The 13,365-nt window shown below is 37.9% G+C and overlaps 1 protein-coding gene across 1 annotated transcript; it reads left to right on the forward strand.

The window, feature by feature from the left end:
- Positions 1–2,220: 2,220 nt before the first annotated feature.
- LOC145039415 (uncharacterized) lies at positions 2,221–8,826 on the forward strand. Its single transcript, XM_078987477.1, has 5 exons — positions 2,221–2,661; positions 2,956–4,080; positions 4,875–5,092; positions 8,094–8,322; positions 8,722–8,826. Exons 1-5 carry the CDS (start codon positions 2,221–2,223, stop codon positions 8,824–8,826), a joined length of 2,118 nt encoding a protein of 705 aa, XP_078843603.1.
- Positions 8,827–13,365: the final 4,539 nt, after the last annotated feature.

A 13,365-nucleotide genomic window follows, 5' to 3' on the forward strand; every position in this document is an offset into this window, starting at 1 on the left:
TCATGTCTACTCAAACTGTTCCATCCTCAAATGTGGCTTCCTCATCAAAGGGGAAGGAGGGTGATGAAAACCTCGTCTTTGCTGCAGGGCTTGTAAATTGCTACAATGCTCTTGTAGCTGGAGAACTTCCACCTCAATTGTCATTTGCAGATCTTGATCAAATCCATCCTGAGGACGTTGAGGAAATGGACATCACATGGCAAATTGCCATGGCTGTATTTAGGGCAAAACAGTTTGCCAAAAAGACAGGGAAAAACAATTGGGGCATGAGCGCTGACAAGAAGGTTGGATTCAACAAAGGAAAGCTTCAATGTTTCAATTGCCATGAACCAGGGCATTTTGCTCGTGATTGCCCACACCCTGATAAAAGGGTTAATAATGACAGAACAATGGTTGCAGTTGGGAACAACCGAAGCAGTGGTCAAGCAAACAATGAAAAGGCTATGGTTGCATAGTCATTTGACTGGGATGATCAAATACAAGCTCTAAATTTGTCTGGACCAAAAAATGCTCATCTAGCACAAGTGAAGGATGACACTCAAGTAGGGACTACAGTAGCTGAAGACAATATGATGAAGCTGCAATTTGGCTTGATGGTATCTTCTTCGCATGAACCAAATTCGTCCAAGGTAAGTCCTCTATCGTGCTCTAAATCTTGTGCAGATTATGTGAAAACTTTACATTATAAAATTGAGACATTAGGAAATGAAGTAGAAAATCTTAGGATTCTTCGTGAACTCAATGACAAATTAATAAGAGACGTAGAAGATCTTAGATATGAAGGGTACCGACTTCGAAAGGGACAAAAACCACTTAAAGCTCAACTAGAATAAAAAATTAAAGACTTTAGGAAACTTCAGGAAGACTACAGCAATAAATGTGAAAACTTTGATTATGTGGTCAAACAAAATGCTGAACTGGTTGCTGAAGTTGAATCCTTGAAAGGAAAATTTGAGACCGCCAAACTTGATGTTAAAAAATATGATTTTGTCAAGTGAGGGGGTTGCAAATATGATAGACCAAAGTATGCAGTTTAAAAGGAATCAATCAAAAGGTCTAGGGTATAATCATGTACCCCCTCCTTTCAATCATTCATACGTGTCCAAGCCCCTGTCCAAAGAAGAGATTGCCAATGAATCATTCATGATTTGTGGCAAGCCCTCCGGTTTTGTTTCGGGAGGATTTATTAATGTTGAAAGTACTAACATTTCTATTTCTCCTGCAGATCAATCCTTGAATCAGTCAAAGCACAAAGTTGAAGGATGTGTTTCTGAAAATAAAATCGAGTCCAAACCTGAAGCTTTCATTTTAAATAAAGACAATTCTTTGTTAAATGTTTTAAGTGACAATATCTCTTGTGGTGTTTTTAATTGTTCTGATACATTAGCTGCTACCTCTGATACAGTTTTGAGTGTTTTTAATATTTCTGATAAATCTTTGAACAGTTTGGTTGACAATTTGAATGTTTGTGATAAAAATGTTGAGATACAACTAGTTTCACAACCCTCAATAAATATAGCACCCTCACTTGCCTCACAACCTAATAACAGTGCATGTTTCTGTGAGACAAGCAAGGGTGTTTGTAGGGAAAACAAATTTGATAAATGCAGCACATGTTCTAGCAATAACAATCAGATCTGTTTTAATTGTGGTACTAAGGGCAATATTGCTAGAAATTCTCTTAATCGAATGTTTGTGAGTCATAATCTTCCAAGAGGAGAGAACGAGTTCAGAGGAAGATCTTTAAATAGAAATTCCTCTAGAAGTCGCTCTAGAAATGATGATTGGGTAGGTAAAAGAAATAAAAAAGGAGATATTTTTCACAGACATTAAAAGGTTTTTTAATCACTTTGTCCCGAACAGTCTGCCAAAGAGGAGCATAGTCTCACCTAGGTCCAGCTCATCCCAAAGCAATAGTGAATCTTCAACCAATTCTGGTAGAAGTAACACATGCTTCAAGCAGATTGTTAGACATAAAATGACAAAGTTGATTGAATTTTTCAAAAAACCTAATTATAAATGGAAGCCCAAATCTACTCCCAATGCTTCATCTGTATCCTCAGAGAAGTTCATGTGCAATAAATCTGAAAAGGCATCGGGATCACCCAGGAAGATCATGACCTAGGTGCCCAAATCTAATTAAACCCGCACATTTTGCAGGGGCAGTTGCGGGGAAATGTCGCCAGACCATGGTTCGTCGACAACGGCTGTTCCCGGCACATGACAGGAGAGATCACCCAATTGAACAACATTCAATCATTTAATGGGGGATACGTCTCTTTTGCGGGTGGAGATGGAGGAAAAATTACACAAAAGGGCACGGTATTAAATGGAGTTCTGAGTTTTGAAAATGTGAATTTCGCTCCAAAGCTAAAACACAGCTTGCTAAGTGTCTCGCAGATCTGTGATAAGGGCTATTCTACGCATTTCACTGACAAGGAATGCATGATCTTAAATCCAGGCTTTGTCATCCCTGAAGAATGGATTCTCGTAAAGTCAAAAAGGGATGGAAATGCTTATATTATCGATATGAATAGCAATCTCCCAGAGCAAGTTACTTGTTTGTTCTCAAAGATCTCTGAGCAAACTGCAATGTTGTGGCACCGAAGATTAGGTCACGCTAACGCCAAAAATCTCAATCGTCTTGCAAAGAATGAGATGGTCCGTGGATTACCTGTCAAAGACTTTATCACGTTTGAGAAATGTGTGTCATGTGCTCAAGGAAAGCATCATCGAAAGCCACATTTGCCAAAGCAAGTTAACTCAATAAGTCAGGTTCTACAACTTCTTCACATGGATTTATTTGGTCCAGTGAATGTGCTAAGCATCAATAGAAGTTCTTACTGTTTAGTTGTGATTGATGATTTCTCTCGCTTTACGTGGGTTTTCTTTCTATCTAACAAAGTCGGCGTCACTGAATTGATCAAGAGGTTCATCATACTTGTTGAGAATCAGACCAATCAAAGGGTGAAGGCACTTCGTACTGATAATGGAACAGAATTCAAGAATTCTGTTCTCAATCACTTTTGCTCTGAGAAGGGGATCCTGCGTCAATTTAGTTCAGCTCACACACCTCAACAAAATGGTGTTGCTGAGAGGCGAAACAGAACACTTAAAGATGCTGCAAGGACGATGTTGTGTGACTCTAAACTTCCTGTTTTCTTTTGGGCAGAGGCAATAAACACTGCCTGTTATGTTCATAATCGAGTGCTCATCAACAAAGCTCAAATGAAAACTCCATATGAAATTTACTATGGTCACAAACCGTCAGTCAGTCACTTTCGAGTATTTGGTTGTCCTTGCACCCTTCTTCACCTAGATGCCAATCCGAAGTTCAATGCCAAAGCTGATGACTGCTATTTTGTTGGGTATGCTACATGTACTGCTTATAGAGTCTACAACAAGAAAACCAAACAGATTGTGGAATCCTATGACGTACGTTGGTTGGAAGAGAATGAGACAGACGCAAGAGTGGGTCCGGACTGGTTGTTTGATTACACGACACTCTTCAAATCCTTAAACGTGAATTCAAATGATGTATCCAGAACTGATTCGCATTGGAAGAGTATCTATGATGATGAAGACGAAGAAGTTGTATACCAGCCTGTATCTCACTCTTCTAATTCATCAAAAAGGAAGTCTAAAGCTTCAACTGAGGGGGAGCCTTCTGCTTCATCTGAGGGGGAGCCTTCTGCTTCATCTGAGGGAAAACCTTCTGCTGCCATTGAGGGGGAGTCTTCTGCAACGTCTTCGGAAAAATCCTCTACTACTTCTCAAGGGAAGTTGTTCCTGGAACATGACAGTCCTCTCTCAGACCACATTGATTCCTCAGATGCTGAATCGAGACCTCTCATATCATTCGAGAAAGAGTTTGTTCTAAATGATGCTTCCGCTGTCTCTTCAACCCTGATGGAATTACTCTTTCCTGACCTTATTACAGATGAGTATGTTGTAGAACCATCTGGTTCTACTCAACAAGCGAATGAAGGAGGTCTTAACATTCACACTCTACCTGTCTCTATCAATGACATCAGCCAAGAAATACCCTCTAGGGTTCAACGGGATCATCCGATCGAGAACGTTATCGGCTAGCTAGATAGTGGTGTTAAAACTAGAAGTCAAAGTGGACACGTGAGTACATGTTTGTATTCTTGCTTTATCTCTCAAATTGAGCCCAAGAATGTAGGAATGGCCCTAAATGAACCTAGCTGGGTGGATGAAATGCATGAAGAATTGCATCAATTTGAAAAACTCGGTGTTTGGAAGTTAGTTGAGTTACCAAAGGGTAAAAAATCTCTTGACACACCGTGGGTCTATCGTAACAAGCAGGACGATTCAGGGGTCATTGTGCGAAACAAAGCTAGACTGGTAGTTCGCGGGTTTAGACAAGTCGAGGGTCTTGACTACACTGAGGTTTATGCTCCCGTAGCTCGCTTGGAGGCTATTCGTATCTTCTTAGCGTATGCTTCGTATATGAACTTTACTGTTTTTCAAATGGATGTCAAGACTGCCTTCTTGTATGGCAAGGTGAAGGAAGAAATCTACGTTGATCAACCTCCAGGGTTTGTCGACTCGAAGTTTCCCAATCATGTTTACAAGTTGGACAAAGCATTGTATGGGCTGCATCAAGCTCCTAGAGCATGGTATGCAACTCTAACTAAGCATTTGCTCGAACATGGCTATACACGTGGTACTATCGATCAAACATTGTTTATCAAGCATGTCGAAAAGGACCAGATACTTGTTCAAATATACGTCGACGACATAATCTTTGGATCAACTAGCCAACAACTTTGCAAGGAGTTCGAAAGTGTAATGAAGAAAAGATTTGAAATGAGCTCTTTGGGAGAAATGACCGTGTTTTGGGGCTTCAGGTTAAACAGAACTCAACCGGTATTCTTCTACATCAGGCCAAGTATGTGGATGATATTCTTGAGAAGTTCTCACTTCATGATGCTAAATCTGCTTCAACACCGATGGCTGAACGACCTCTCCTGACTCCAGATCTAGAAGGCGAACCTGTAGATCAACCTCTTTATCGATCGATGATCGGTTCCCTGATGTATCTCACTGCAAGTCGACCAGACATAATGTTTGCAGTTTGTCAATGCGCACATTATCAGGCTAATCCTAAACTCTCTCATCTTATTGCTGTTAAAAGAATTTTTTGATATATCAAAGGAAGCCCTAAGTTGGGTCTTTGGTATCCGAAGAATTCTGAATTTAATCTTTATGCTTTTACTGACAGCAATTATGGAGGTTGTGAGCTTGATAGGAAATCCACTTCAGGAGGATGTCAATACCTAGGTGACAGACTAGTTTCATGGCAATGCAAGAAGCAGCACACTGTCTCGACTTCGACAGCAGAGGAGGAATATGTGGCAGCATCAGCTTGTTGTTCTCAAGTTATTTGGATCCAACATCACCTGTTGGACTACGGTTTGAATTACCTAGAAACCCCTATCTATTGTGATAATGAAGCTGCCATACAAATTGCTAAGAACCCAATCCAACATTCTAAAACCAAGCACATCGATATTAAAATTCATTTTATCAGAGACTGTTATGAACGATCTTTAATTCAAATCAAACAAGTCCACACTGATAACAATGTGGCTGACTTGTTCACAAAGCCTTTTAACAAAGCTCGTTTTGATGTGTTTGTGGGATTTCTGAAAATGATACGTTTTGAGGATTAAGTTTTTTTCTTTTACTTATTTTTTATTTTTTATCTTTTATTTTTTATTTTTTATTTTTATTTTTTATTTTATTTTTTATTTGTCTATATCTTGAATTTTTATTAGGTTTGTTTTCAATTTTTGTTAGTTTTTTTTTTTAAATTTGCACATTTTTATTTATATAAATTCTCACCCATGCACAAATTTAGGGGGAGAAATAAAATCCAAAAACATTAGAAAATCAGAAAATAAAAAATAATAATGTTGGTTATGAAATGTGCTTGAGGGTGATGTTCTGGGAAGTGATATGATAATGTGATAACAGGCAACCTGAGTCTGTGTAATGTACCCGAAGTTGAAGGGTCTATGCTCTAGTTTAATGCGTCGGTAGGCACGAAAAATTTTAAATGGACTTGACTAGGGAGAATTGAACTTAGGAAATTTATAGACCTGACAAATCTTGACCTAGTTAGATATATTCAGCCTGACAATACGACGCTCGGATAGGTTGAGCAGGGAGATATATATGGGAATCTACTCGTCACATTAATTGAACCCGTACTTGGAACCGTGGCTTAACTTTTCCTCGATGTGCGGATTCTATCCTTAATTCCGGTTGGATGGGGCGACTGGTAAATTCCGATAAATTAGGTCTGTAGAATATCATTTTCTTTCTTACCGTCTGTTAGTCATATGTTGCACCCTTTGCATGATTGGAAGAGATCCGGCCTGGATTGAAACATATGCAACTCTATTTCTCTGCCAGTTATATATGTGAAATTCATCTTATCTGTTAGCCATATGTTGTCTCCTTTGCGTGACTTCTAATCCGACCTGGTACACAGCATATGCAACCTTCTTCTTCTCAACCCCTCTAAAGTAATAAGTAATAGAATTCTGAATCTCTTCTCTCTCTGAATGGTTGTCTGCTCACCCGGTGTAAGGAGTACTCTGGAAGTTCTTGATGGCTGGGGCATATCAGGAAACGGGAAACACGTTCTAGTACACTTAAAAATTGAACTCATACAGATTGTCTGTAGATCTCGCTGCTCAATTTAGGTGGACAACAATATCCCTGGTCGTCGTCAGATGAATGGACCTTAAGATATAGTATCTGAGAAATTATGATCAGATATAAATTCTTAGGTTTTTAAGTTCATCATGTCTTGTAACAGATAGTATATCCTAAATCTGTCACAAATTTTTCGTGTTTAAGTGGACAACAATACCGACGATCGACCAGACAAAGATGTGGATATGGAAAGTACCGACAAGTGGATAAAGGCTGTCAAATAACTTTGATCCAAGCATCACAAAAGAAGTAGTAGTTAAAGTTTTTTTGTATTTTATTTTATTTTATTTTATTTTATTTTATTCTATTTTGTTTTATTTTATTTTATTTCATTTTTAATTTTACTCTTATTCTTATTTGCAATCTCAAATTTTATTTTAATTTATTTTATTTTTATTTTTATTGTTTTTATTTAAATTTGTTTTATTTTTCTAGCTTTTAAAATTAAATTAATCCTCAAAAGTCTTTTTAATTTATAAAAAATATATTGAAAATACTGGGTAGCTATCAGGTAAGAAAGGTAGAAAGGTAAAAAGGTAAAAAAAAGAAAAGGGGAGTTCACGGCCGGAATCTCCCCACTCAACAATTTCCGGCCGCAAACTCTCTCCCAAGCTCTCTCAAGTTAAAAAAAATTATCTTCGATTTTCAGAAAAACAAAGACATCATCATGAAGGTAGCATCGTGTAGATCTCGAATATGTATTTTGTTTCACAGTTCTTCATCGCATTGTGTGGCAAAAATAAAAAAAACCGAGTCGAGGAGTTTACGACCATAAGCATAGGCCGTAAACTCTGAAAGTTGGTGATTTCAATTCTACATTATTTTAATATGATGCTATTTATCTTTGTGTTCACGAATATATGCTTATCATTTGTTATTTCAAAGAAAACAGTCGACTTTTGGCAATTTTTCGGAGTGATCATTCATAGGCCGTAAACTCACAGTTTACGGCCAGTAAATTCAAGTCAAATCATCTTGGATCGCTTGAAAGATTTCAGTGACAACAGCGTACTCATTTTTCGGAGAAATTTCTAGGCCGTAAACTAGAGTTTACGGCCCAAGAACTAATTGCTTTTGGCCGTAAACTCATAAAGTCTATATTTTTGTATGTTATTTGGGCCGTAAAAGTCAAATGTCTGCTGATTTGGTAACATTTGTGTGGCGTTTTGTTTTTGGACCGTAAACCACTTTTTTTCGTGTTCCTTAGGCCGTAAACTAGAGTCTACGGCCAAAGAACCAAAGTGCTAAAAGTTTTATTTTTTTATTTTGATCATATTTTTATTGTGCTATTTTTTGGTCAAAATAAGTTGGTGTCGGTTTCTTACAATTATGTTTGAGTGCAGGCAAATGGCAAATCTCAAGTTTGCAGACATGCACAATCTGGCAATCGTTCTTGCTGATCCACCCGTCATACATTCTGATATGCTATCAATGGTTCACAGGTTACATGAATGTTGTGTTGCATCAGCATTAACAGTCAATCCGGTGGTATATCAGAACGTTGTTCGTGAATGTTGGGAAACGTCAAGGACGCAGATGGATGAGGTTGGAAATTTCTTGGTTGCAGCAAAGGTACAAGGATGAGACATCGTGATCAATGAAGGTTTTTTTAGAGATGCGTTGTTGATTGACGATCAACCTAGTTATCCGACGGAGATCGGTATCGAAGATGTTTAGAGAATACTACGACGGATGAGTTATGAGGGAACCTACCCGCCGACGTTGAAAAAGCTGCTCCATCCGTATTGGAGATTTCTGGCTCATGTGTTCGTGAGTTGTATTTCGGGTAGAAGGACTAGGGCTGATGAAATTTCTCAACGCACCACTGGTGCAATGGTGTCTTTGGCTGCAGGAATTCATTTCAATTTCTCGAAGTTTATCCTAGAGGAATTTGTAATAAACATCCGAGCTTCTACGAGGGATACCTTTCTCCAATATCCTCGCTTCATTCAAGTGTTTGTTGATATGCAGTTTCCTGAAGTTAGAAAAACGGGAGACACTTTGGATATGAAATCTTTGGGTCCACACACTGTGGGACTCATTAACCAAAACAGAAGAGGAAAAGTTGTCTTCTGAGGGCGTTATCCATTGGAGAAATTTGGAAAGTTTACAGAATTAGATGAGACGCCAATGACATACGAATCGTCAGAACCGACTTCTTCTAAGAAAACATCTACGGAGGATTCCACTCCAGCAAACATGGTAATAGATGTGACTGAAGATGATGAAGATTCGCCAACTCCGGAAGACCAAAGTGCTTCTAGTCATGAACACGAATTGACTGAAAGACAAGATGAAAGGGAAATGGTTACAGGTGATGATAGATATGACTCATTTGAAGATGTTGATCTTACGGGATTTGATAATGATGATATCGCAGCTTCCTTAGCTAGTAGTGCTAATGTTGTGTCCAATGAGACTCTTGACACAATTTTTCAAAATGTCGATGATGGTGTTTTTCCGACAACTGAGATGAGAAAGTCAAGCGAAACTCTTACTCCAACTTCTGAGCAAATGGTGTCAACTTCGATTCCAATGGAGATAGTTGTGGGATGTTCCCCTCTTGTATCTATTTCTCCTACAACTGAACCATTTGTTAGTGTAATACCTCCACAAGCTGATCAACCTCATTCGAAAAGGAGAAGACTTGATGAAAGACAATCCGAGTTAATCACTAGTTTGGTCAGTGGTCTTCCTACACTGCCAAATACTACTGCTACTACACGACTTTCTGTGACAAAGATGTTCACAACTGGACCTAGTTCAGTTTTTGATGTTGGCGGCCCCTCAGCTCCTCCTGGTTTTCATGTTCCAAGATTAAATAGGGATGCTGCTTCTGAGAGAATGGCTTTACACATGGCAGAAGAACAGCTTCGTTCGTCCAGTCCTCAAGGAAGGAGCATTTCTATAAACGAAGGGGGTGCTCCAGATGATGATTCATCCTTTGCTAGTTTGAAAAAGGAGATTGTTGTGCTAAGTCAGAAGAACATAGAGCTTGACATTCAAGTAGCTGAACTTCGTGCTCAGAACATTGAGCTTCGTACTCAAGTGTCTAAACTTCAGTCAGATAGAACTTATCTTGGCGGGCAGCTAGCAGAGGTTAAAAGGGATAAGAAAGTGAAAAGTAACCAGATTTCTGATCTTCAAGAACATTTTAATCTGCTAACTTCGAGCTACTTTGAATTGAAAAAGAAATTGGAGGATGATTTTGGTGATAATTATAAAACGAACATAGAAGAACAAAGAATAAATTTACATGTGAAAGCATATCCAGTAAATGTGCCAATTGGTCAATCTTCTGGTTCTGCTGAACGTATTGTTGTTGTTCCTCCTATGGCTTCCCATATTCAAGAGATCATTCGGAAAAATCAAGAAGATGATACTGAGAAGGGGCAGTTGGTATTCAAGAGAAATGCTACTCAGGGTTCTTCTAAAGGGGGATCTTTGATCACTGTGATTGATCTTGAAATTGTTTGGTTCAGAGATACTTATGGGGATCGATCGGGTGTAGCCGCTTGGGGATTTCACGATCCTCTTCGACTTTGGATTATCATTCGCAAGAGTGGTAACTCAGAGTTGTATAAAGATATTCATGCCTTTAGTTCATTGACAAGGGTTGATCTTACGGAGTTATCACAAGCTCCTTTTATCAATCTATTAAATAATCCTCAAGTTTAGCAGTTTAAATTCTTCCTGGATGAGCAAGTCAAGAAGGGCTTCCCGACAATGCCAACTGCCGAGTTAGTAATTCTAGAACATTCAGATGTGTTTGAAGCTTCTTCTGATAAACCTTTGCAAGTGGTTATGTGGCCACCCACAACTCAAGTTAAACAATATCCCATTGCTCAAGGTTATCAAGATGGGTCGCTTGGTTCTATGGAGTGTTGGGTTTATGATGAGAGTACTTGTGGCGCTGTCATTAAGCTTAAGAATGGATGCATACGGTTGTATGATCGAAGAGACCTACTGCAATTCAGGATGTGGGATATTCATTACCTGAGCAATTTTCATATCAAAGTGGTTGAAGATATCTATGAGGAGGGGGCCAAGGCGTATACCAAGATGGTTGCTGAGATTCTGAGCAAGCGGATGTGGAATGGTGCTATGGGTCAAATGGACGTCATGCTAGTAAATAAAGGAATGGGGTCGAGCTAGTCCAAACCAAGGGGGAGATTGAAAGACCCTGTATAGTGGTTTGGTCTAGGTATAGTCATTAATAGCAGTAGGTGTGTGATTTTAATTGTTTTGTTTTGAGTTTACGGTCAGAATGAGTTTACGGCCGTAAACTCTTTACGGCCGTAAACTCTGTACAGTCGTGAGTCGTAAGTCTAGCCTATAAATAGGGGTTGTGTTAGTCATTATTGGTTGTTGATATTCTCGTATTCTCCCAAGTTGTATCAGACGTTTTATAGCATTGAAGGGTATGCAAGCTTGGTATTTTTGTTCTATATTTGCTTATTAATTCGTGTTTGCATTTGTGATTATCTTTGATCATTGGTAGATCTGTTTTTCGGGACTTTACAATTTGAAGGTAAGTGAATGACGATTCACTAATTTTCCACCATAAAAAAAACGATAAACAGATTAAGTCTTAAATGTATTGAAAACTCCTAGATCCTTTGAGATTCATTGAACCTTTTCAATGGCATCATTAAATCTCGATATGCCCCTCTAGTTTGTGACTGGGATGCCGAGGATCACAAAGCGGGTGTGAATAACCATGCAAATCTACATGGTGCCCCCACATGTTACAGTCACCTATTCGATGTGCCGGTTAACCACACATGCTCCACCGAACTATGACAAACATTGAGTCACCCTTTGCTACCTTTGCTTAGAACCATTTAGTGTGCCGGTTAACCACACACACTCCACTAACGTCTTTGCAATGGTACAAAGTGTAATTTCATGGAATTACATCAATTCACTTTTGCCTAAAGTAACCAAGATTGGGAATTTTATGAAAGCATTTAGTTACTTTTATACTTCATTATACTTATAATGGAAGGTTTCTGTCCTATCCTACCCGTTCGGCTAACGACCCTCCACTAGCCAAGAGTGCGGTGGGTAAGAGTGGATACACATTCAATTGCCATTTTATAGGCAATTTCCTTAAACACCCCTTATAGACCAGCTTCGTGAATGAGGCCTACTAACGGTAAGACTTGACACTTTACTCATACATATATAATATTAGACTTTTAATGATATATATAGTATATGGTGTATTTTACACTTTTAAAATACTAGGTGTTCTAATTTAATAATTATACTTTTAATTTAATTAAATTGTACACCAAAACTTTATGGATTTACTAAATCTCTTTTAATTATACACTTTAATTAATTAATAAAACCATAAGGGTGTGATTTAAAATTTTCAAAATTATACTAGAGTTTTAGAATTTAACCTTTCTAAATTAAACTTTTAATCAACTTTTAAATTCCAAAACTTGAGGGGAAGTTTTGAAACATTTCAAATCATTAGGGTTTAGAATTTAAATATTTCAAAATCAAACCTTTTAATCAAAAATTCAAATTCCAAAACTTGAGGGAAAATTTTAAAACCTTTCAAAACTTTTCGATCAAAATACAAATAAGGCAATTTTACAATCATTATCTATATTTGACCTAATTTTAATTTCTTGCAAAGTAAGTTACCCAATTAATACAAATAATCAAACTTTATCATATAAGGAAGTTATTATCTAATCAATTGGTAATTACCTTTTGTTTAATCAAGGATATACTCATAAATATGTATAAAATCGGATTTTAATGACCTAAAACAGATAAGGCAAGTATCCATGAGTAAAACAGCAAGAAATCCCGAAAATAGCTCCATCTGACGCTCGAACTCGCCAAGTACCACACTGGATTCACCGAGTTGAGGCCTACTCGCCGAGTACACTGTGGTACTCGCCGAGTTCATCAGGCAGGGTGCTCAAAAAACATTTTTGCAACTTCAACAAACACACTAGGCATCAATACAATAGAAACCAATCAAGGCTCTAATACCACTAATGAGTTTTAGCCATAAGAACATCCTATGTGTTCATACAAACCCTAATGCTTGGATCTAGGTTTCTCTATTGTACATGTTATTCACCCAAGACTTTAAACCCTAGATCTAGTATATGATAATCAATATAACATATGAATTAGGGTTTAGATTATACCTTGATTGTTATGTAGCAATAACAATCTCAAATCCTCCTTTGTAATGACTTTAGAAAGCTTAGAGTCACAAATTTCACTCCTCTAATGGTTCACAAACACCAAGAGCAAGAGGATGAAGAAGAGAAGAGAAGAACCACCCAAAAACGTGTAAAAGCCCTAAGGATTCAGTTGCCCAAAGGGTCCTTAAATAGTGAGGCTATTAGGGTTATCTAATAAGGAAACCCTAATTTGGATGCTTAAGCCCTAAGCAACCCATGGACTCCTTCCTTAACAAGCCTTGGACGATTTCTAACGGGTTTTCCCATAGACTTCGTCCAACCTTATATTTTAAGGTAATCCATAGCCCAATTGCAATTATCTTATAATTACAATTCTAGTCCCTTAAGTTTAATTAATCTCTTTTAGCCACAAAATTAATTCTTAATTAATTATTGA

Source organism: Lactuca saligna, chromosome 4 (assembly GCF_052625555.1).
Source record: "Lactuca saligna cultivar CGN05327 chromosome 4, ASM5262555v1, whole genome shotgun sequence".
NCBI classification, from domain to species: Eukaryota; Viridiplantae; Streptophyta; class Magnoliopsida; order Asterales; family Asteraceae; genus Lactuca; species Lactuca saligna.

What these genes read in the sequence shown, in the direction of transcription:
- LOC145039415 (XM_078987477.1), top strand. Translation starts at nt 2,221, where the DNA reads ATGACAGGAGAGATCACCCAATTGAACAACATTCAATCATTTAATGGG. An exon ending in GTCTTGCAAAGAATGAGATG is followed by an intron (nt 2,662 to 2,955) that starts GTCCGTGGATTA and finishes GTTGAGAATCAG; the next exon opens with ACCAATCAAAGGGTGAAGGC. An exon ending in GGGATCATCCGATCGAGAAC is followed by an intron (nt 4,081 to 4,874) that starts GTTATCGGCTAG and finishes TTGGGGCTTCAG; the next exon opens with GTTAAACAGAACTCAACCGG.